Here is a 25,690-nt window from a genome sequence, read left to right on the forward strand (position 1 = left end):
ACTTTGTATTTTATGATCTCAAGATTTGGGAAGTGAATGTTCTTTTAACCATAGAATCAACCTCTGTTTTGTCCATAAGTTTCATGGAATATCCTCTAAAAGGCCGGAACGAAAGGTGCGATCCCCATTACTATCAATTATTTTCGAGGAAGATTTGGTACCAGCTGATTTTTAAACCAATGTACACAATTTTGCATGTTCATATTTTGTCATTATAATCTCCGCTTTTTAGTCCACTTTTAAATATTTAATTGGCACTCTTAATAAATCCTTCGTTTGATCCAGCGTGAATCATATCGATGACCTTCACTGTACACAGTATGATCCTCTCAGCTGTTTTACGAAACACTGAAGTCTAAATACGGGCGCATGCTCTCCTAAATTGTGATTTTTAATGTATTCCCACAAGAAATTGATGCGTTTGTAGATAATGTAACATATATCCATCAGGTATTTTCTATTATTTGATTTCTTCTACTTAAAACCAATACTTTTTTCGTATTTTCTTAGCGATCTAATGGAAAAATTAAAATATTAATTTGTCCTTTTTAGTTTTCTAAGCTCTCTGCATTGTAACCTATTGATTTCTACATGTATACATGCAGTATGTCTTGATTTGTTGTTTCAGTAATCTGTTTTGTTTCACTTCTGACATTCTGGAGGTAAAGGATCCATCTCTCTTTTCTTACTATTTATGATTGATTATTGTATAGTTAAGTTCTGTTGCATTTGAAGCGAGTTCAATTATATTATCAATATGAGGAACGATTCCATTTTTAGCTTGATCTTTGTCTAATTGAAAAAAAGCCAAGATTTAAAACTATTATTATTCTATCTTCGCGGCATCTTGCAATCAATCACCAAAAATCAATGTCAATTTGAAGGAATATATTCGGAAAGACGCAACCAAAACAGGCATTGAATGTTATAAAGAAACGACGACGATTTTTTAAAACTTTTTTGTGTCTGTCAATTGATATAGATTAAGCAAAAATAACCAAAAATGACGTCATTCCAGAGAGGTAAAAGTTATTAACTACAAAATTTCTCTTTTATTTTTTAAAAATATGTACGCACTTTTTCTCAGAAACGCGTAAATAAATAATAAAAAAACAAATTAATAATTAATATGTCTAAACGGTTGTTTGCCGCGAGAAACAAATATCAAATATTATTTCCCTGTTTTTTTTTGGGGGATTGGATCGACTTTTGGTTTATTTTATTTTTCTTCTTTTGAGGAACAATGGCTGGATTTTAAAGCTTTAAAAACATAAAAAATTTAATGTAAAAAAAATCAATAAAATAAGTTGGCGATGATAATGATAATATATCAGACAATTAAACACACTCGTTCCTATCTCGAAAAGCAATTGGGTTGAAAAACTTATGACCAGTGTAATTTTTGAGAAATAGTCTTATAATGTTGGAACATTCGAAAATAAACCTCAAAAACTTAGAAACTTCTTGCGTATCACCGCTAGAGGGCGTTTTACGAAATCACTATAAATGATTTATTCATTAAAACATTAACTAACGAACCTAAACTGAATCTAGTATATCAGTAAAAGAATGTCCAAGCTTTCGGATTTTTTTTTGTATATAAATTTGTTGTTAAAATATAAAAGCTATATTTAAAATGTCGATAAATAATGCTTATGAAATATGAATATCCCCAACCGGTTAAGTTTTAATCATAATAATGTGGATGCTATTAAAATGTATTTCGGTGGCCATATTTGTAAAGAATGCCCTTTTCAACTGTAGGAGGCTTTTAAATGTTTTGTGTTTATTTTAAAAACATTAAACACGCAACTGAATCACTGCGATGAGGCATTGTACATTAGAACGATCTTAGCAAGGATCTTAATAATTTATCTGTGTTTCTTATTAATAATATATTAATATTACATGAATATTAATTATTATCGACATTTTAAATATAATGTTGACGTTTTAAGAGTAAATCTATATATATTTTGCTAAAAGACTAAATATCAGTATTTAAAAATGACAGATAAGGAGAAAATATTCCCAAAGATGGCGATGATATTTTGTTTTTATTTTTTTTACTGCAAGTAATCGAAAAGTTTGGTAAAATTAGAAGAAACTAACCATACGAAAATTTGTATTTCTAGTTACTCGTCTTGCGAAGCTTTGAAACCTAATTAAATGTTTTAATTAATGTGTTCGTTGATTAAATTAATTAAAAACGGTTAGTGGCTCGATAAAAAATTAGGTCAAGGTCATTTTTTCTATCGTGCGAAAAGGATATCCAGAAGGAACTTACTTTCTTGCTATATTTAATTTATTTATTTATTTATCTTGTTGACCTTGTTTTTGAGATACATGGAGAAACTGTGTCGTGGTGAGATGGTGCTTAGAAGCTTCATTTTTAAAAATATATGATTTTTAAATTACGTTTTTTTAAATGCAATACTATGCGTATATTTTTTGTGATTTCGCTTTTTACATGCTATTCAACAATGTATAATTGTCTCGATATGAAATATACATATGTCTTGACATTTTAGAAAATATGCTTTGTTACTATGAGTTAAAAAAAAACTAATTAGATTACGCTTTGAAAATGTTGGTAATGCTTTTGACCAGAAAGCAATACGTCATGAACTCCGACAATAATGTAATCTAAAATAGTCTTTCTAAATATATTGTAGAATTTTAGGGAAGCAAATCAACAAATGTGAATATGCATACTTATTTTTGAAAATATTAGCAAACTAATACACATGTTTAGAAAGCGCATCATAACTTTTGGCTGTATAAAACTTAAAATTTAAGAATCTGACTACGGCACTGAATTCTGGATTCTACGATCTAAATAATGCAAAAAATGAATAGTGCTTGGTCGAAATTAGTTTCAGCAGTTTTTAGTTCGTTTAATACTACGGTTGTTTTTAAATGAAAATTAAAAAAAAAATAACTATGAAAATTATGACATGTTTGTAAAAAAAGGTTCCATAAGCTAGTTCTGTCACATTTAACACCGGTTTCATCTTTTTGAAGCCTCCTAATTAAGATATCTAATGTGGGCACGCTTTGTTCCTCGTATAACTAGTAAATTTTACGCCGTATTACATCTTGATCACTTTCATCTACACTCGAAAAAATGTCAGCATCGCTTCTTTTTTTCCTTGCTGTAATGGGACTATTCACAATTTTCCATACAGTTAATGTTGGAATTTTCGTCAATGTGACCGTTTCTTCTAAAGATGTTTGCTTAATTCGCACACGATTCAACACACGCTATATTACACACGAAATAAGAATGATTACTAATAAATTTAAACTGAGTAGTATACCAAACCAAAGAATATTAAACACAGGTAGGTATTTTCTATTACGGACCAAAATTTTACCTGAATTTAAATTCTGAAACTTTAGGTAATAATCTTGTTGCATTGCATGTTAATAACCACCCTGGGATAATCCCGTCACTTTCTTATATCTATGAACAGACCATATATTTTACACTATGCAAGAAAAAACCCAAGAAGCTTCGGAATTATATTACCACAGGCAAGGTTTTTAATGGGAAATAAGTCAATATAATTTTTATGTTATAGAAATGTGTTTAGTTTATATTAGATATCTAGAGAAATGACAACCGGTTGCAGATATACTTCCTCGTATGCGAATAAATCGCGTTAGACACATGTCCTTTATATAACCAAGTCCTAAAAATAATTTGAAGGAGAATAGGGACAAATCTATTAGCTTACAAGACCGTCATCATTTTGTAAACACATAGAACGCGTGTTCTATTGGTAACCCTACTGCTAACCAAAATCGACTGCCCAAAGAATTAAAAAAAAAATTGAAATAACATCTATACAAGAGTTAAGAATGTTCAACATTTGCATCCTGGTGATGCCAAGCGTCGGATGCAGTTTTATCGCTGGTATTTCCAACTATTTTTACTTTTAAAACCATTTGTAGATGACGACTTTTCTCAAAAACGGGTAGATACCAACGGACCTACAAGATGGCCTCGACGATCTCCGCATTTTTCAGTTTTAGATCTATTTTTATGGGGATATATGCACAATAAAGTATGTAAAACAAGATACGAGTCTATAGGAGAACTTCTAGGGGCAATTGATTGAACTTTCGAAACTCTGCGATGGAAACCAATAATTCTTTTAAATGCCATTAAAAAATAAGAAAAATGTGAGAGTTTTGCATTCTAATCTGCAATTTGAACAAGTTTTAGGTACAATATCATGTTGATATTCATTTGATATAATGTTATTTCGTATTAATTATTGTAGTAATACACTATAAGTTGAAAATTATTACAAATAGTAGTTCATAACGTATAAAATATATACAAATAATTGAATTTTAAAGCATCGAGTTTCTCGTATGTTAAAAATTGTTTACTTGGATATTGTTTCTAATGGATTAATCATAGCCTGCAGCTACAAATAAAATAAAATATGAAAAAAATTAAATTTTGACTTAATAATAATATATATTTCTGAAAAGCGTAAATGATTTCCAATTAATATTAAAAACAATATATACTGTGTTCCATTAAAAAATATATTTTTTTGCTTTAGAAACAAAAAGAAACAAACTACACCACTGGATTCTACGTAAAAAATTCTTTAAGGATGTTTTTCAAACTTTTCAAAAACTTAAAAGACAACGGGTGGTCTCAAAATCGATAGTTTTAGATTTCACCCTGTATCTGAAAAACCAAAAGGGCCATGACAATTTGTTGACGGCATGTCTAAATTCACGAAAAAGTAGCTTAGTGTCGTGTCAACCGCGACTCATTGTCTTTAAGAATAACTGAGATACCCCATAGAAATGCCCAACATGGGGTATCCGGTACAGAGTGATTAGTTAGTAAATTCGCGTTTGAGGTGTAGCGAGGAGATTTAAAAATCGTACCTGCATGACATGTTGATCGACTTTCGTGTGCGACGATGAAAGACAAACGAAACTGACCCCGTGGTCGTGCACTAGTGGTTGAACCGGGTGGTAGTCGTCCACGTCGATTTCGTACTCAGTGTCCAGTTCGTTTTTGAGGGGAGGGGCGGCGGCTAAGACTCGAGGTTCGCTAATTGCAGAAGATCTGCGAGAAGAAGAACGCAGCATATAAATTAACACTTCCACAATTTGCACTTAATATCGCTTTGTTTGTTTGTAATATACTTGTGTTATTGTACTTGATGGAATTTGGTACTTTATATATCACGCGGCTGTGTGTGTATTTTTATTTTATTTTATTTATTATTTCAACTCGTGTTGTAGTGCGATAATTAACCACTTAGTCTCTTTTCCATTTGTGTGCGTGCGTGTGCGTAATTTTAATATTGATAGTTATTTTGTATAACATATAACATTATGTATAAATATTATCTTATTATATTAACATAATATGGACACTATGAACTTGCGTGCACGTACCATGGTGCTGAACATATTTTTGCAAATTCCAAGATCTAACAGGTTACAAAACAATACAATACAATTCGTGGCCACTATATATCGCTCAAAATTATTTTTTGTTTTAAATATTATAACATTTAAGGATTATTAACTACAAAAGAAACAAAAGGAACGAATTTTAAAGAACTAATTACTAAGCATAGAATCAAGTAATGTTATTATTTATTAGCCACAAATTGTTTATTTTTAAATTCCGTAAGATAGGGTTAAAATTTATGCATTAAAAGAAACAAAAACTAGATGTTTATTGGAAGTATTTATTACTCATATAATTTTTAATAATTTCTGTTATAATAAAAACTGTTATGTTGGCGAGATGTTATACTACATCTTGGTAAAGTAATTTTTAATTGCATGGAGTTGTAGACAGATGATGTAAGACTGAGAAATCTTCTGCTAGGTAAACAAACTAATTAAATTCACAAATATTTTGTAATTTTCTCTTTCTGCATGTGGCCAAACTTGGCCGAAAACTAAATTAAAAACTGTTATACGAATTTTATAAATTAAATTGTCATTTATTAGGTTAAGTGGGGCTTAAAGAAACACAACCAGAAGGCGGGATATCTAGAAACATGCCTCGCAATTAACGACCTAGTGGACGGAAATTAAAGATAAACCCGTGCACAGATGTAGTTAAACAAGCAGTGCATGAAATAAAATATAATAATTTAAGTTTTCATGATACAACCGATCTATAGAGAATCTTCTCAAAAATCTAAGTCAATTTCTGTCTACAATAATGTACATTAATCAAATTATAGACATTTTAAAATTAAAATGTTCTAGAAAACTTTGCTCAGAATTAGCTCTGGTTATTTTTATAAGTTAAAAATGTTGTTACCACAGAATTTTTGTTCATTTATAATAGAATTAATATTTATTAATATTTAATAATATTAATATATATATATATATATATATATATATATATATATATATATATATATATATATATATATATATATATATATATATATATATATATTAATATTATTAAATATTAATAAATATTAATATATATATATATATATATATATATATATATATATATATATATATATATATATTAATATATATATATTATTATATATTATATTAATATATATATATATATATATATATATATATATATATATATATATATATATATATATATATATATATATATATATATATATATATATATATATATATTAATATAATATATAATAATATATATATATTAATATATATATATATATATATATATATATATATATATATATATATATATATATATATATATATATATATATATATATATATATATATATATATATATATATATATATATATATATACAGAAATTTTGCTATTTTGCTTAACTCGTTTTTTTATACAATAACATATACTTTAAATTATACTGCTGCTTTTCAAACATAACTCGGTAATATAGAAATATGCATTAACAAGGCAAGGCAAAAAAAGAAAACTTTTATTGTCCCAACTTTTGCATAAATTTCAATTTGTAATCGAAGACTGGGTTTTAAAGCAGTAATCATTAATTGTTAAAATTCTATACAATAAAACGTATACAAAGCTGTTTCTATTAACCCCATCTTACGGTACATTGTTACATGTTTCAAATTCTAATGTAATTGCAGCTTGTTATTACCTTGAGTAATCGGCCTTTGAATACCAATACCAAAAATAATTATTGTAACGAACTGAAGAGTTCTTTCACGCTAGCTATTGGTACAGAGTGGTCCATTTAAGATGCTCCTATACCTTAACTCATTAAGTACGACCCTGAGCAAAATAAGTTAAATACAAAATGTGTTTGACCCTAAGTATATATTTTATTTATAGTATTTTTATGCACACAGCGTGTTCGGTTCCAGGACAGTAACCAATTTTATTTTTTAAATGGAATGCTGTGAATATTTTTAAAAATTCTAATTATTATTTGCTTAATTTTGAGTATCTTTTGGTCATTACATAGTATTCGAAATTTTGAGAAAAATGATCTTTCCAGTTTGTTGCGGAGAAGCAAAACTGGTGCTTTTTTTACACTTGAAGACTAAAATTGGGAATTTTTATTAGGGATCTATAGAAGTGGTTAATATTTAATGCTTTGACCTATCTACCTCTCTATTGCGAACATATATTATACAGGCTGGTCACAAATTACCATCAAAAAAATTATTTAGTAATTTAAAAAATTCGATTTTTTTTAGATGGAACACCCTATATTTTGCACTTTTATTACAAACATTGGTAGTCTAAAAGTTATGGCCAATTTTCTGCAACAACTCGTGTATTTTCAAATTTAATAAAAAAAAATATTTATATATTTATTTATTAATATAAAATATAAAATTATAAATATAAATTAAAAAAATAAAATTAAATTAAATATATTAATATAAAAAATTATAAAGCTGGTTACTATCCTGCCACAACCAAACATCTTTTATACATAAAAATACTATAAATAAAGCATGTACTTAAGGTCAAACACTTCTTGTATTGAACATTTTTGCCTCAGTCTCGTACTTATGTACACTGTACTCTATAAATTTAACTCCTCATTCCGAACTTACTTGAGATAATCTATGAGTCTGACGGTGGGCGAGAGACGATTTCTGGTATGATAATGTTGGTGGCACAAGGAGATATGGTCCATGACAGCCTGTGTTTTGTACATCTGTTCTATGTTTATAAGGCCTCCGGGTCCTATTTTCGTGAAGCGATGATCTTCGCCGTTGTAATCCGATATGAACTGCGAACAGACGAAATATTTCTTCTCATTTTGCCGCGTTTTGCAATAACTTCGAACCGTCTATCAAGATAATCCAGATGATGCAGATAAATATTGAGAAAAAATAGAAAATATTTCTAAAAACGTTTTTTTTTATTTTATTAATTTTGAATAAATATTATTTTTTATATAGTATCAAAATTTCTCAATAGAGTAAAACACTGGCACCGAGATAATAACAAATATCATAATAATTGTCAACTATAACAAGCCAATAAGTTCCGACGCTGGAAGAATCGAAAAGATTTGTAAGTATTATTTATATGTTTCTTAAAAAACATAACAAGAATTAACCCTGCATCTTTCCATAAAAATACACCATATAAATTTATCGTTACAAATTCATAATTATAAATAATAAATTTCCAGGTTCATTTTCAAAATTGCAGAAAAAATATTGTTGTATCTCTTGTATTCGTTGTACAGTAGTTAGGTTTTCTGTTCTTCTTCTGAGCACCATTTACAATTTGTTGAAAATACAGTAGACTCGTGGTATAGTGTACACGCTGTATAGTGAACTACTCTAAATAGTGAACAGAGAATGTATTTGTTGTTCGACAAGCACAGGAAACCTTTTATGTAACTGGATCAAAATCAACTTATTTCATGTGTGTTAAATGTGTGACAAAGTTCCTGTGTAGTCAAAATCTGCAAATTAACGCTGTCCTATTGTTCCTGAGGAGGTAAAAAGTGATGATGGCTCCATTTTTACTCTTTACATGCCACCTGACCTTACTTTATTGATACAACCGATGGATCAAGATGCGATAGGGGAAACCTTGAAACCTCTTTCTTTAAAAGACGCTGTTGTGAATTTGCCCCTGGCATAGAAAAATTTAAAGCCCGAAGTTATAAAAAAACGTTGGCACAATCTACTTTCCCCATTAACCAATAAAGATTGAGGAAGTTGATACACTAAGATCAGAAATTGTTGATTTACTAAAAACAGCCAATCCCGGAGTTAACACTAACACCATATGATGCCCAAAAAAGGTATATGAAACACAAAAATTACCTCATTATTCGATAAAAAAGAATAAACTACATTTTTAATAGTAGTTCCATATAGTGATCCAGTGAACTTCACTATTTCGCGAGTCTACTATGTTAACTTACATTATTCTAACTGCAATATTATATTTCATTTAAAAAACACCTAGACGCTTTACAAACTCCTCTTTTTGTAATTGTATATCATCCATTTATATTCATTTATTAAGATTATCTATATGTCAATTTTTTTATTCAAACACCATATAATAAGTTTGTCAATTTGTTTCTAAAATTCATTGTAACATTGGGACTTATTATTCCCAATTCCCAAATTCCTGTTTATTCCTTAGATTAAGCTGACAAGTATATAAATACAGCGTTTAAAATTTTTGGTAACTCGACGATGAATTTTTAACATTTGGTCTACTCAATAGGATTTGGTACCTACATCAATGTTTTGACAAATTTAATAATTTTTTCGGTTCCAAAAACAGCTATTGAAATGCATTTTAGAATTTGTTCGCATTCAAATGTACCCAAAATTAACAGACATTGGCATTTTTTTCTTACATTTTAAAGATAGAATTTTAAGAAAATAACATTTAAGAAAATAAGAACTAAAAGTTCAGATTTTCACGAAACTATATATTTTCACATAATAATTCTTTGGACAACACCGTCATCAAATGTAATAAATTAAATTGTAAATTGGTTAAGGCTTTCGCGGCCCGTTGATGAGCTATTATCTTGATTCGGGTTTAAAGGCCGTCGTCGGTTAGAATCACTTCCTAACGTTTCGCTAGCACGAGTGGCGAGCTTCTTCAGAGGTCCTTCCATCTCCGATGTTAGACGTAGACTGATGATTTCTCCTGCGCAGGTTGTATTTATGCCGATTGGTGGTGGGCGGGGCTTGTTTCGCTTCGGTTGGTCTCGGGATATCGATCGGTACTGCTCGGGCGCTCCTAAGGATCGGGTTCCAGATTTGGTTGAGTCTAAGGGTCTCCTCCTTTCTGTTGAAATTGTGTGGGTGTTTTTGTATCTCAATGGCTTCCCTGACTAGTCTGTTGTGATTGCCGTTGACCGATGCTAGTAACTTACAGCTCTCAAAGTGTATCCTGTGTTCCCCGCTGCCCAGTGCGTGTTGAGCTACTGCAGACTTCTCTGTCTGTCCTAGCCTGCAGCTTGCTTTATGCTCCTTAAGTCTCGTTCCCATTGATCTCTTGGTAGTTCCGATGTAGACCTTTCCGCATAAACACGGAATGCGGTAGACTCCTGCAGCTGAAAGTGAGTCCCTCGTGTCCTTCGCTGACCTGATGGTCTGCTGGATTTTCTTTGTAGGCTTAAAGATTGTTTTGATGTCGTGTCTTTTCAATACTCTGCCAATCCTGTCGGTGACACTCGGAATATACGGCAGATATGCGTGGGAGGTGGAGGGTCGTTGCTCGGTATCCCGTGATCTTGATGATCTTGAGTTCATTGATCTCTCGATCTCTCTCTTGCTGTAGCCATTTGCCTCGAACGCAGTTTTCAGGTGTTCAAGTTCCATCTGGAGGTTCTCCGGTTCGCAAATCCTTCGGGCTCGTTCTGTCAGGGTTCTAATAACCCCATACTTTTGGCTTGGGTGATGGTTGGATAGAGCATGCAGGTATCTGTCCGTATGGGTTGGTTTTCTGTACACTGTGTGGCCCAGCTTGTTACCTCGCTTCCTCACTAGTACGTCTAAGAATGCAAGTTGTTGGTCCTTTTCAGTCTCTATAGTAAACTGGATGCTGGGATGCTGACTGTTGAGATGCTGCAGAAAGTTGTTGAGCTTGTCCATACCATGTTTCCCTGGTTCCGGTACGTGGATGACACCTTCGTGATTTGGATCCATTGCAAAAACTGAATGGTATAAACACTTTACATATTCGATTTTTAAAAATAATTAAAATATATTCGAAATCACAACAGTCCAATATGGCGTGGGTAAGAAAAATAAGTTGATGAAGGCTTAAGGAAAATTAAACGAGTTAAGGGAAATTTGACTTCAACAAAAGATGAGGCCGTTTGCAGTAGCTTTGTGACATCAGATTATGAAACTCTCTATACATTTTGTGGAACAATATGTAACAAAGTATATCCATATACCGAAACGACCAGAGCGTCCTTTATTAATTTTATCTGCGGACGAAAAAGTTCTTCTCGAGCAATTAGGTAATTGAGTCTTGGTCTGGGAAGATTGAGTTAGTTCGTGGTTGCCCGCACAATTCGTCAAGTAAATGAATTAGATGGTCATTACATTTTATACTTTAATTAGTTGACGAGTTAAGGTAAAAGAAAATATTCCCGCAAAAGTGCGAGACACCACACTCCAGTCCGTAAGTAGAGTTTAAAGAACCATTTAAAACGTTTTTTTTTTCATTATTGAGAGTATCAAATCGTAATGGTTAAGTAGAGTGGCATTTTTCAATAACATTTTTCAACTGATAGTTATCCTATTTTCTTCATATTGTTAAAACTTGTACCCCAATATTAAATTATTTACAATTGAAGAAAGTTCTGGATATAATAAGCACAGAGTATATTACGCTGGATCAACCGTAACCAGAAAAGTTTATGTGGAAAATCGGAACCACCCTTGAACAAACCAAAAGAAGCCAACAAACAATATGACCACAACGGAGGGAAAAGCAACAAAGGACCTGAAACAAGAGAAAACTATTAATGTAATTCCAGATGATAAAGGAAATGCTACCGTAATTCTGAATACCACTGGTTACGATGACAAAACGGACAAAGCATTGACAGATGGAAAATATAGGTTACTAATTAAGGACCCAACAGCGTCACTGGAAGGAAGAATTTACAGAATAATTATTAGGCCGAAGTTTCAAGAAGATTCAACGTTGTCAGAAACTATCACTCGAAGGCAGCATGGACCTATAGGATTTTTGCCTACATTTGCACAAGACGATGGTTTGCCGATGAGACCTTGAAGAAGCTATTAAATCAACAATTAACAAACCTAACGTCGGCTAAAATACGTCGACGATACCGTCATAATATGAGAAAAAGTCTGGGAATAGCTAGAACTTTTCCTGGAACAAATTAATGGCATCACTGCGCCAATAAAATGGAGAAAGAGAAAAACGCAGGAATACCATTGCTCGATGTCTTGTTCCCGAGATCGGATTCAGTTCAGGTTAATACCTCTGTGTACAGATAACCCACACATGCAAGCCAATACCTAAACGCATCATCCAAGCACTCAGCAACAACTAACTTAGGAATAATCCAATCACTGTACAAAATGGCAAAGACTATCTGCAGCAACCAAGCTCTAGTTAACCGAGAAGTTGAATGAATTAACGAAGACCTAATGCAGAACGGTTATTGAAAGAGACTGAGTGAAGACGTCACTACTCGATACCAGTCAGCACATAAATCAGAGCTAAGCCAAAACCAACTAATGACCATTCCTTTTGCTAAAAGAGTCTCCGAAAAGATCAGGAAATTGTAACAAAATGCAACGTCAAAACCGCCATCCGCTTCGGACAAACAATAAGAAGTTTAAGAACGAAAACAAAACCAGAAAACATCACAGACAACAAAAACTGTATATATGAGAGTAGATGAATAAAGGGACATCCAGGCCCACATAACCTCACTTTTTGGCTTCCCGGCCCGGCCCACGCCTTGCTAGTGTGGAAATAGTATATTATGCTACAAATGTAGTAAATGGCATTTGAGTCACGTGTTTATTTGGCACGAGCAGAGCGAGTGTTTAATAAACGAGTGACTTGAATAGTTTACAAAACATAGTTTAGAAAACATCATATCGCTCCTAAGCCCGTGAGGTAATATCCCGGAAATGTCCGAACTGGCTCGGATCTGTGGGACAAGAAACTCACGTGGTAAAGTGACCCTTCCCGCATGCTAGATCGGTGTATACTTTGGTATTTTACAGAAGGGAGTAGAACTTTCTAGATCTGACCATTAAAATACAATCTAATGTTTATGCTTTCTCCATTTTTCATTAACCTTCCTATAGTGCTATTAATATTCCAAATTCTTCTGTAGATTCAAGTTCACATAAATTTTGCAACTTTTCTCACTATGATTCATAGATTCCTCCATACCATTAAATTGTTCAGATTTTACAACGGAAATAAATATCAGCAAAGTAATTGCTTTTAATAAGGGTTATTTACCAGACCATAGACAAAATTCTAAGAAAAGCAATACCATAATTATTGCCTAAAAACGATTTTTCTGATCATCAAAAAACTCCTAGTAAATATAATATTGCAACATATTTCTTAGAGTTAATTCAAAATAATAAAAGCCAGATAATATGGCAGATATGTATTTTATGGTACAGACGTGCAAATCGATATGGCTTAATCTAAAAATTGTAGTTTGGTTTTGCCTCACCAGTCTCGCTTGTATGTTGTGTATTTATTTGAGTTACATTGTTTAAATAAAGTGTTTTTAAAGAAGCAGAAATTGGCAAAAATCTGTAAATTGGAACTCTCTAGGCTTCATCTTATGGTCAGGTTAAAAGTCCCTTACGACGTTTCATTTTTCTCAAACCATCATCAACCTTGTTTTTTCTTATGGTCGCCATATGGGATTTTTGCAGCGTTGAATAGCCCGTATTATTAGCTTTGTATCGCAAGTTGTATTTGTGTTCCCTCAAATTCAAAATGCACGTACAAAAATTTTTATACCAAAGTAAGCAATGAATTTTCAAATCTGTCCTGACATTTTAATATCTAGTACATTACTGTATAGTTAAAAAAGGACTTTACCAATGAAGAAAAACGAGATATGGTAAGACTTCATTATAAAAACTTCAGGATATTAAAAAAAAAACTAACAATAATATTGGCTGTAAATAAAGATAATAAATAAATTACAAAAGATGCTCAAAATATTGTCCGTGCTTCACACAGTTCTATTCTCTGCATGTTATGCACTGCGCAATCTCCAAAACTCTCTAATGATGTTGATTTGAAGCTCTAAGGTATTTTGGTATTCATGCTGCCCGCAAATTCAATTTTTTAAGTGTAAAAGTGTGCCAAGGACACTGAAATCTGGAGACCTAGCTGGCCATCTAACTGGTCCATTATTCCAGATCCATCTGCCACCAAACATTGTCGAAAGATAATTAAATACCTGTATTGTGTTGTGAGGCGGGGCGCCATCTTGCTGAAATCACATGTTGTAGTGGATCAAGCGTTGAAGTCAGAAGCTGATAATACGATTCTCCATTCAGAGTGCCGTTAAAAAAACGAGGACCCAAAATTTTGTCGTTATAAATACCTGCCCACACATTAAAACTAAATGGAATTTGCGGTCGAATTTTCCAAATTGCCTAGGGTTGCTAGTGCTGCAGATATGTTTATTGTTTCGATTGAACATTCCACAATTTGTAAAAGTGCTTTCAGGAAAGCTGGCAAATCGGGTCTGCTTTGTAGTCAATTAGCAAATTGTAATCGCCTCTTGGGATCACCTGGATGTAGTTTTTCGGAGATATGAACTTTGTAGCATTTGAAACCACTTTTTACAGGTGTCTCCAAGCACTCGTATGATAAGAAGCATCTACATCAGAGTAAATTTGGCGTGTAATTTCCCTAGGTTGATATTTATCTGCAAAATGCCAACTTTTATTGGAAGGAATAAAATAATTTCTTTTTTGAATTTAATGAAATTTGATCTTACTTCATTAAGTAAATTTTCTTTAGTTTTGTCGTCTATGCTGTCTCCAGATTTATGTCTTAGTTTTTCAAACGAAGCAAACTCGGCGAGATTCATCGATGAGGATGTCGTCTTTGAGGATACATGTTCAAATACATTTCCAACGTCTTGACATAGTTTCTATCGTTTTTATAATATTTTTAAAGACACAGTAATGCACTAGATATTAAAATGTCATCCAATCCAATATGGCGACCATAAGACAAAATAAAGTTGATGAAGGTATGAGAAAAACGAAACGTCGCAAGGGATTTTTGACCTGGCCACAAGATGAATCCGAAAAAGTTGTAACGAGAATGTATTTACCCATTTTTTTAGTTTTACAATAAAGACATAAAAATTAAAAACGAAAACCGAAAGTTTCAGATTTTCTGCCATATTCCTGGAAGTAATAAAAATAACTTAAATTTCAAAACGGAACAACTTACCGATGAGCAACTTTGCTCTAATTTAAGTCACCCCGTAGATCTTACCGTTACCGAGACCCTAACGGTGAGAGTCGAATTTAAAACACCCGGTATATTAAGTAATTTTTTTTCCAAACCATAACAATTTAGTTTTATTAGTATTATATATTCTAATGACTAAAATACATTATGCATTGTTATGTATTTTCTGCTGAAATAACACTACTTTTTGAAGTTTGTTTAAGGAATAAACTAAAATTGCAGCAATTTTATTAAGAGTTGTAAATAATTTTCGTATTGGTTTTAGAGAAAAACAAAAGTTTGTTTAATTTTTACAACAACGTTTGTTTAGTAATAATTCAAACATTATTACGGGAGTTACTAGAAACGGAACAACGAAATTTCGCCGCAGTTTTTCACAAAACTACCGAGTTTGCAGAGGTCTACGTTTACAATTTTAACATATGTTTTAAAAACGTTACAAAACGCTTATTTTAATATGAATTTAACAGGGAATTTGCAGATTCGGTAGTCTCCTATATCAACAAATAAAAAACAAATTTAGCACTCAATGTAAAATTATCATTATAGCTGCTGGAATAATAAATCGAATCATATTTGCTGTGCAATAACCATGTTTGATTTTTCAGTGTGCTCCAAGCGAGGCCCCCATTTACTCCACATCCCTCTACAAATTGGGTTCGGTAAATATAAGAATAAAGCGGAATTCATACGTGAGCGGCAGTACACGAAAACCGAGAACGTTAATCGCGTTAAAAATTTACGGGACCAGAAAGCCGCTAACCCATATTCCTGCAGGAAGGGTTTCCCCGCAAAACGTGCATCGCTTTGGGAATTGTGGCAAGCCATGCCGGTAATTCCCCGAAAAGTAAATACTTATTATGCGGTTTCGAATTTCCTTTACGAGAAAGGAATTTATCAATCATCTCCCCCACCATCCTTCTTTTAAAATAGTATATTATGCAATAAGTGCGGTAAACGGCATTTAACTCACGAGTTTATTTGACACGAGCGGAGCGAGTGTTTAATAAACGAGCGAGTTAAAAGTTTACCGAACGTGTTGCATACTATACTTTTTCTACGACCGTTAGTTTTTGGGTACATTTTCGCATAATAACACGCATACATTCACTGACATGACTGTCAGAATTGACAAACTTCAAAATTCAAAACGTGGGAAATATCTCCGAGAACATTCGATTGCTCCCAAACCCGTGTGGTAAAGTCCCGGAAATGTCCGAAGTGGGAAACGAAACTGACATGGTAAAGTGACGCTTCTCGCACACTTGATCGGTGCGTAATTAGGTATTTTACATACGGGAGTACAAAAAACTATAAACCGTTTCTACTCTCATAGTCTCAACCAAAGTTTAGACAACAATTTATAAAATTTCCTCATTCCTTCATTATTATTATTAATAATTAAGGCTTTGTGTTCTCCTTCTTTCCTATTTCGATTTGTCTTTGATGCCAGGCCTATAAAAAAGATAGAAATAAAAAGGAAAGACACTAGAGAACATATTTTACATAATTTTTATTTTATTTAAATGAAATAGTTTTACATGTATCCGGTTTCAGCGCATTATTATTTGTTGTATAAATAATATATAATAAACAACTTCGCATGCTTATGTAAATTTCTTGTTTTCACTGTTCGGAAATCATGTAAAGGGTTTTTATTTATATTTGGCGCCATGCTAATCTTGAAGGGTTTTTTTGTATGTAAATTCTTTTAATAATTATATATAAATATATAATGTTTGCCTATATCATCTTGAGTCGGCTTTCCAATATTCGCATTTAGACTTTAGACGAACTGACTGAAACTAAAATAAAATCTAAAATAACGTAATAATATATCGACAAAAAAAGGTGTCTTTTAAAAATTGGAGTAATAAAGTCGAAAGATATTAGCTTGTTCTTCGTCTGAATACGCCACAGAAATAATAAACCAGTTATTAATATGTTTGATAGGAAAGTTACAAATATGAATGAATAAATTTGCAAACAAATGGATGTTAAAGGAGTCCATGATTATACATATTTCAAGTTTTAGTAATATCAACCCAAATTTAATCGCGAATATTGGAATATCGGCTAAAGGTGATGTAGGCAACCTTTATATTCTCGAAATCAGGATGAAAAATTAATTTCAAATAAATTAAAATATACTGGGTCACATATTTAAAACGATACAAGTTACACTTTGATAGATTTGCAGCTAATTTTTTTCAATAGATAAAAAACCCAACATCTTTTGGTTTTCAAATTTTTCCTAAATCTTCTAGAATTGGCTTTAGGAATGGTGCGGAATATAAACAAACATCACACCACATTTAAAATAACAACCTGTTAACTCACCGGAGTTGCCTTGAAATACGTATTCAGTGTGTTCCAAAGCAAATGTGTTTAAAATTAAGGGTAAAAATATAATAATTATTTAAAATACAAATTTGACTATCTAAACGACGATTTCACCAGAACCTTAGTTAATTTCATTAATGAGATGGAACTGGAACAAAAATTCACCAAATTGACTTTATTTTGCATTATTTGCGACAGTGCTTGAAATTATTGAAAAAGATAATAATGAAGTTAATAATAAAAATGTTATTTTTATCTTAGCAGGACCTGTTTTAATATTATGGCAAAACTTTTAATTCTAATCAACTTTTCATTGAAATAAAGGCACATTACTCTGGTGGAATGTTTGCCTTAACCTGTATGCTGTTTGAACTTGCAAATATTTTAAGTGTGCCTAATGTGATTTTTGAACATGCACAACTCTTGGTAATATTAGTATTTTAGTTGCGTGGTATGTGGCACACAAAAATAACCAAAAACAATTTCTCCATATTTTTATTTGCTTTTAGACAACTCCTACCATTGTTCTTAACTAAATTTAATTCAATTCATAAAAAACCAAAATTTTTGTCAGTTAACTTTGTAAATAATATTTGAAAATGGTCATTCACATGCCTGTTTCGAGAGAAAAATACATCTATACTAGTAGATAATTCGGAAAATGAAAAAAGTTGGCAAATATACAAGGCGTTCCCCTTAAATAAAAACATAAGTACCGAATGGGATACCAAGTCAGGCGCAAGAAACCACCAATTAAGCATTTCACGGCCGAAATATAATTTTATATCGTTCGATTTCGCCGTAACTTTTATATTATGGATTTTATGTGCGACGCAGTAAATTTTTACGGGCTCCTTTGCGATAAAACTTATTGAAACTCGCTACGTGGACGTTCCGTATTTTTTCTTTTTGTTTTTTCGCCGTCTCCAAGTTTCCTTTAAAATTGCGTCGTATTGATATATGCCTAGCGATATACCATCCGATGTACCGTATTATTTTTACGACGCTACGGAAAACGAATTTGTTGCATCGTCGTCGTGAATCTACGAGTCAATTGATAATCCATTTTTGACGTGTTTTATAGCGAGTTACTTTTCTTCCAAATGCCTTGTTTGTTACGTTCGTTTTGGATTTTTTTTCCTTTTGGTTCGATGCCTTTTTACCTCGGGAGGGAAAAATGTACCATGAAAATATAATACAATGAGATGAAATGATGCCAAAATAAACGAGTACGTCTGTGATAAAATACAAAAGAGTTTATTATATTGATTAAGGGCTTCGTACAAAAAGAAAGAGATGTTTGTGTCTTGTAAGTTGTATGTATCTTGAACTGTGCATTTTTTAAGTCCTGAGGCAAGTTGGTATTCCAAAACTGTGTTCGGCTTTCTTTTGTAAACTGATTAAAGTAAGTTGTTTTTTCATATTGTTTTGCAGTTGTCTGCAGTATTGTATAGTGAAAATCATAAAAGTTGACCGTTACGTGACATCATTAATTGTATGAGCTAATAAATGCACATACTTAGGTGATAAAGTGAGTAAGGTCAAGGTTATAACGTATGATGACAGGGGTTAGTGGGTAAGGTTAATGTTTATTTCAATTATTTTTTAGTTTCCTTATATTTCGTGATTTTATTGCTAAATAATGAAAATAATAGTTTTAATTGAGATATTTTAAATTATTGCACACGGTTTAGACAAAATTTCTTAATACAAACTAATATAGTTACATATCTCAAATGTCTTGATGTTGCTACTCAACATTAATCGAATATTGCAATAATAATGAAACAATAATAATAATAAGAGTTTAAAAATTCATTATTAGTAAAATACCAATTTGTTTAGGACAGAGACTTTTCTAATTTCAATAAGTGGAACTTAATTTTTTTCCTAAATACTAGAACTGAGCTTGATCCAAAATATTTATTATAATTATTGTAAAGCATTATAGCTAAAGCAGCGTTCAAATTTACAGGAATTATACTATGGCATATCCAGAATGTTTTTCGTCCTTAGGGGAGCAATGTGAATTTCATACTGAAACACTTGGCAATCTTTCAGTTACGTTGGTAAAGAATATTTCATGACCTTAAATACAACAATTGCGAGTAAAAATTGAAACAGGGCAAATATTTTTTTTCTGATATACGATCAAACTTTCTCAAATCATAAACGACCCGGGCACAGCTGTTCTGGATAGCATAATGGAGGATAGTATGTAACTTTAGAAAGGGTACATGCCTCAGAGAGTTTTTTCGTATTTTAAAATTCAGTATATATTTATTTGCATATATCGCTTTGAGGGATATATAAGCCTTTTTATTTTTTACCCTATTTTTTTTTCATTTGTAAATTTAATTTTCCAATTGAATTTTAATATCATCACGCAAAATTATCGCTTCCAGGGGGAGCAAATGGAATAATTTTGGTTTTTTTAGAATTTAATTTAAGATTATTTTTTATTATACTGAGAAAGACTTTTAAGATCCAAACTAAGATTAGCTTCTATGTTATCAAACTTAGCTGAGTTCAATGTGTGTAATAGCTGGGTGTCATCAGCATATGAGTGAATCCGAGAAAATTTGACTTCTCAGATATATCAAATATGTACAAGCGATACAACAGAGGTCCAAGAATGGAACCTTGTGGCACTCCCGAAGTAATGTTACCCAAATCTAAATATTAGTTCTAACAAACCGCTGCCTAATATTTAAATATGACTGGAAAAAAGGTACAGGATCGATCCGCTTTAATTTAGTGCACATTAACTTATAATCCACGCAATCGAATGCCTTTGAAAAGTCAAGTAAGGCCAGTGTCTGGTTTGATGGCATTTTATTATAACTAGTTGTATACGAAAGTACTTGCTGATGAACAACCTTCTCCCACACCTTGGTAAGCACAGGCTGATTGTTCTAAGATAAAGATGAAGTACCCACTCTCTAAACAAACAATTATGATATGAGTAATGTGTGTGTCTAACCATAAGTAAAGCAACATTGTCACATTCGGCAGCATTTGATTTAATCTGTTTTATGATCCTGCTAATATTTTCTTGAGAAGATACCACAAAATCAAAAACAGAATTACTTATCATGTTGGATGGAAAGTAAATAAGGTATATTTGTTAATAATTTGTGAATCTTGTAAATTTGGTGGTAATGATGGCTTAGTTCTTGACATGATATTTATTCTTTTTAAACGCTTCCAGATCGTAGCAGCATCTTCAGAGGTAACAAATTTTAAATACGCAGCTATAAGATTGGCTTAAGGGTAAAGTTTATCTAGACACTTCAGTAATATTTTACAATAGTCTAAAAACGAGAAGCATTCTAGGGTAAGATACTTGTAGCATAATCTGGTAATAATTTTTGACCATATATATTTATATACATATATATATATATATATATATATATATATATATATATATATATATATATATATATATATATATATATATATATATATATATATATATATATATATATATATATATATATATATATATATATATATATATATATATATATATATATATATATTAATGACACTATCGTTTTTTATTTGGCACACAGTGTACCTTGAAGGGCTGTAACGGCATCACTTGTGCTCTACCCAGTAACCGCAAAGAAATTTTTTTTTCAAAAAATATGACGTTTTCTGTCTTAGTTGCTCACAGTCTACCATATACATTTTTGAGAGAATATATGGCAATATATGTTTTTACTGTTATTTTTCGGAATAATTCTAAATGGATGTTAGTTAATCTGTTAGACGATAAATATTATATATATATATATATATATATATATATATATATATATATATATATATATATATATATATATATATATATATATATATATATATATATATATATATATATATATATATATATATATATATATATATATATATATATATATATATATATATATATATATATATATGATGACACTATATTCCGGGATATCATCCGTTCGCTTGGTCCGACTGGAATCCGCCGTACATAATAGATCTGTCAAGACACTGCCTGAAATTGGATTTTACCACAAATCTCAAACACAAATAAATTATTTAAAATTTAAGTTTTGAAAATATGTTTGAACGTGGTGCCAGCAAGCAAGCATCTTTAGAAGAAACGGCCACATTGACGAAAATTCCAACATCACCTGTATGGAAAATTGTGAATAATCCCATTTTAGCGAGGAAAAAAAGAAGCGATGCTGACATTTTCTCGAGTGTAGATGAAAGTGATCAAGATATAATACGGCGTAAAATTTACCAGTTATACGAGGAACAAAGCGTGCCTATATTAGGTATCTTAATTAAGAGGCTTGAAAAAGATGAAACCGGTGTTAAATGTAGCAGAACTACCTTATGGAAGTGTATTTAAACACATGGCTTTTAGATTTAAAAAAATTGACAAAAGGCAAGTTTTAATGGAATCTTTTAGAATTCGGAAATGGCGACTGGAATATCTAGAAAAAATTGAGATTAACAGAGAACAACAAAGGACACTTATTTACTTGGATGAAATCTGGTTCGACACTTATGATACCCCGGAAAACGGTTGGGTTGACTCAACTGATAAGTGTAAAACAAACGCGCCATCAACAAGAGGTAAAAGAATAACAATTTTGCATGCTGGCTTTAAAGATGGTTGGATTAAAAATGGACTTTCTCTGTCTGCGAAAAATATTAAATATTCTTCTCTGGATTACCATGAAGACACCACCGCTGATTTATGTGAAAGTTGGTTTAAAAACAAACTAGTTCCAACCATTCTTCTTAATAGCGTCATTGTAATGGACATTTATTTTCACGAGGATTATACCAAAAAGCAATTAATTGAGGTTCTACAAAGCTTGAACCTACAAAAGGAATACGTATGTGATAATTGTGCAAAAAATCTAGGGCATACAGTTTTAAGGCTTCCGCCTTACTATTGTATATTTAATCCCATTGAACATGTTTGGCACCAACTGAAATCTGCCATTCGTCGTGACAATGTTTTTCCCCGTGTTAACTCCAAAGTCCTCAAACTTATAGGAACCGAAGTTTTTAACATCCCTCCACAAAGTTGAGCAAATTCTGTTAAACATATAGAAAAAGCAGAACAATCGTATATCCATTTTGCAAATAATATAGAACAAATAATAATTAGAACAGGCGATGACAGTGATAGCGATACTGATATATTAAGTGAATAATTTTAAGTAATTTAAGTAGCTAATAGAAGTAATTTGTAATTTTATTTTAGATTTAAACATAAATACATACATAAATAAATAAATATTGTTTAGTATCTTTCCTAACAAAACCACAAATAATTAAATTCTAAGCAAAGTACGGACCTGTTCGGCCATATTTCATTCTTACAGTTTGCCCGGGTCTTTCCTTAATTCGTATCCGTTAATCACTTTCTTATATCTATGAACAGACTTTACCTTATAAACTAATTCGTTCTAAATGAGAGGATTTCCTTTTAGGCAACCGCTATTTGGGTAAACACGTGTTTATTTATTGCCTTTTTATTTGCTACACAATTTTGTGAAACATAACTTCAAATCCAGTTAAAGGGACGTACCTGGGTAACGCAGAATATGATGGTTACGTTATGACGATGAAAATTTGTTTGGTTGGGAAAGTTTAGAGCGAGAACTGGGGGCCGAAGATTATAAAGCGGGGTCGTAAAAGTTGCGAACGGGGCCCCGCCGTTGATTATCTCGAAACTTTTGCCCTAATTGGGTCAAAGCTTTTAACCCCGGATGCGTTTGAAAAGATATTGTTTGAAAGTCCCGAATATACACCAGGTTAGTGGCAAATTGCCAGATATGTTTAAATTATTTTTTGTGAGGCATTAGAGAGTACTTTAATTTTCGTATATACTGCACCTAGCTGAAACATTTAAAGAAAATATCTATTTATGTACTACGAATGCACACAAAAAAATGTTTTACTATAATTCAGCTTATTTTTTTTAGATTTCGTTTTATGCATTTTACCTTAATGTATTTATCATTATCTATTAATAAACAAAAACCTACTAGCTTCTGATAGATTAGTAGCCACTTTAAGATATAAAATGAAGGATTCCGCTACATGTCCCAGTAGTAGCTTTGTTGTGTGGTACGTGTATATCCTGTGTGTATACATGTATATATCTTTAAAGTTATAATCAATTTTTCAATTACATTTAAAAAAAGTTTTTAGCGAAACACATTTTTAAATTTGACTTTCTAATAAGTATCGGCCAAAATTAAAACATCTAATGAAGATGACTGGAAAATAAATATCTACCTATTTTTAGTACGAGCATCTCTAGAGCGTTTGCTATGCTGTTTATCAGTTGATTTATTTTTTAATTTTTTTATATTATTAACAGAATAGTCAATAATCGAAATAAGAAGAAAAAAGACGTAAAACCCATAATTTTGAAGGATTAGGTTTGGGAGATATATTATGCAGCAAAAACCAAATCTCTGCTCACTTACTTGTTGGTTTCTAGAGGAACTTTCCAAGTTCTGAACTAGATAGTTAAACAGCGGCTTTTAAGAGACGAAAGAAGTAAATCCATAAACATAGTCAACAAACATTCAAAGTACTTGATCATAAAGGTTGAATTTGTATTTTTGTGATTTGGGATTACTTGCTTGCCTTTATGAACTGTTTTAGTTTAGAACTTCGATATTTCATTCATGGATTTTCTTTAGGGAGTTTAATTGGGTCTGATTGTTTAAAAAATTCTAGACATAATAACTTTTATTTCGAGTTAACAAAACTTAGTATTCATAAGTAAAACTATCTCTATGTGTGTATAAATATAGAAATACTTTACTAAGATGGTGAAGCATCAAGCTCTAAGTTGCTCAGTTATATCACCTATATACAGGGTGTCGCATAAGTAATAATACATTTCAAAATAGGAGATTCTTTAGGTAAAAATATTACGATGTATAGAAACTTTCCTTAGTTCAACAGATGATATTAACGGGAGTATCAAAGTTGCAATTTCATTTTCGATTTTTTTAAATAATTAGTGAAATAAGAGTTTTTTACACAAAATTTTGCAAATCGGAGCAAATTGTAGCCTTTGATCCTTCCTGACTTTTTTGCGCCTTAGTGTATACTGATTTTTAATAAAGATATCAATTCTTACATCTGTTTTACACAAAAATTTCGCCTTTTTCGAGAAATTTGACTTTGAAATTTTTAGTACGCAATATTCAAAATTTGAATTTTTTATGCCATCGATTTTAGAATAACTGAGATAATGCATATAATTGAGCTAATATAGCAGCGTTTTTAATAGTATTTATTTTGAGATTTTTACAAGAGATACAAATAGAAACTTCGATGTCGATGAAACCAATTTTACGGAAATACAATTTTAATTTTAAACTAAAGCAAAATACAAAAACTATTAATTAAAAAAGGTTACTACTGGGCAATAAATCTTTAAAATGATTTCAAATTTTGTGCAAAGGGGATGATTATTTTAGAAAAAAATGAAATTACAACTTTGACATCCTGTATCTCGGTTAATATAAACTTCCGGAGTAAAGTAGATCGTAATATTTTTACATAAGAGTTTCTTTTGCCATGTACAATTACTTTTTCATCTCTGCCTCTTGCAGCTTTATTTCTTGCATTTTTTTCATTCTTAATTATGAATTAGAATGAAATTATAAAAAAAAAATGAAATTGCAACTTTGACATCCTGTATCTTGGTTGATATCAACTTCCGGAGTAAAGTAAATCGTAATATTTTTACATAAAGAGGAAATCCCTTTGCCGTATACGGTCACTTTTCTCTTTCTGTCTCTTGAAGTTTTATTGGTTGCATTTTTTTATTTTTAATTATTATGAAATTATTTAA

At 31.3% G+C, this 25,690-nt stretch overlaps 1 protein-coding gene across 5 annotated transcripts in view; it reads right to left on the reverse strand.

Moving 5' to 3' along the window:
* The window catches only part of LOC132701747 (1-phosphatidylinositol 4,5-bisphosphate phosphodiesterase epsilon-1-like), a 313,515-nt gene that overhangs the window by 46,850 nt on the left and 240,975 nt on the right, over nt 1–25,690 (reverse strand). For all 5 annotated transcript variants that reach the window (XM_060669913.1, XM_060669908.1, XM_060669912.1 and 2 more), the window contains 2 exons: nt 8,064–8,242; nt 4,918–5,101 (listed from right to left, as the gene is read on the reverse strand). In XM_060669913.1, the coding sequence (XP_060525896.1) occupies nt 4,918–5,101; nt 8,064–8,242 (363 nt within the window). The remainder of the gene's footprint in view (nt 1–4,917; nt 5,102–8,063; nt 8,243–25,690) is intronic.

This window comes from Cylas formicarius, unplaced genomic scaffold, assembly GCF_029955315.1.
Source record: "Cylas formicarius isolate icCylForm1 unplaced genomic scaffold, icCylForm1.1 PGA_scaffold_5__7_contigs__length_24384050, whole genome shotgun sequence".
NCBI classification, from domain to species: Eukaryota; Metazoa; Arthropoda; class Insecta; order Coleoptera; family Brentidae; genus Cylas; species Cylas formicarius.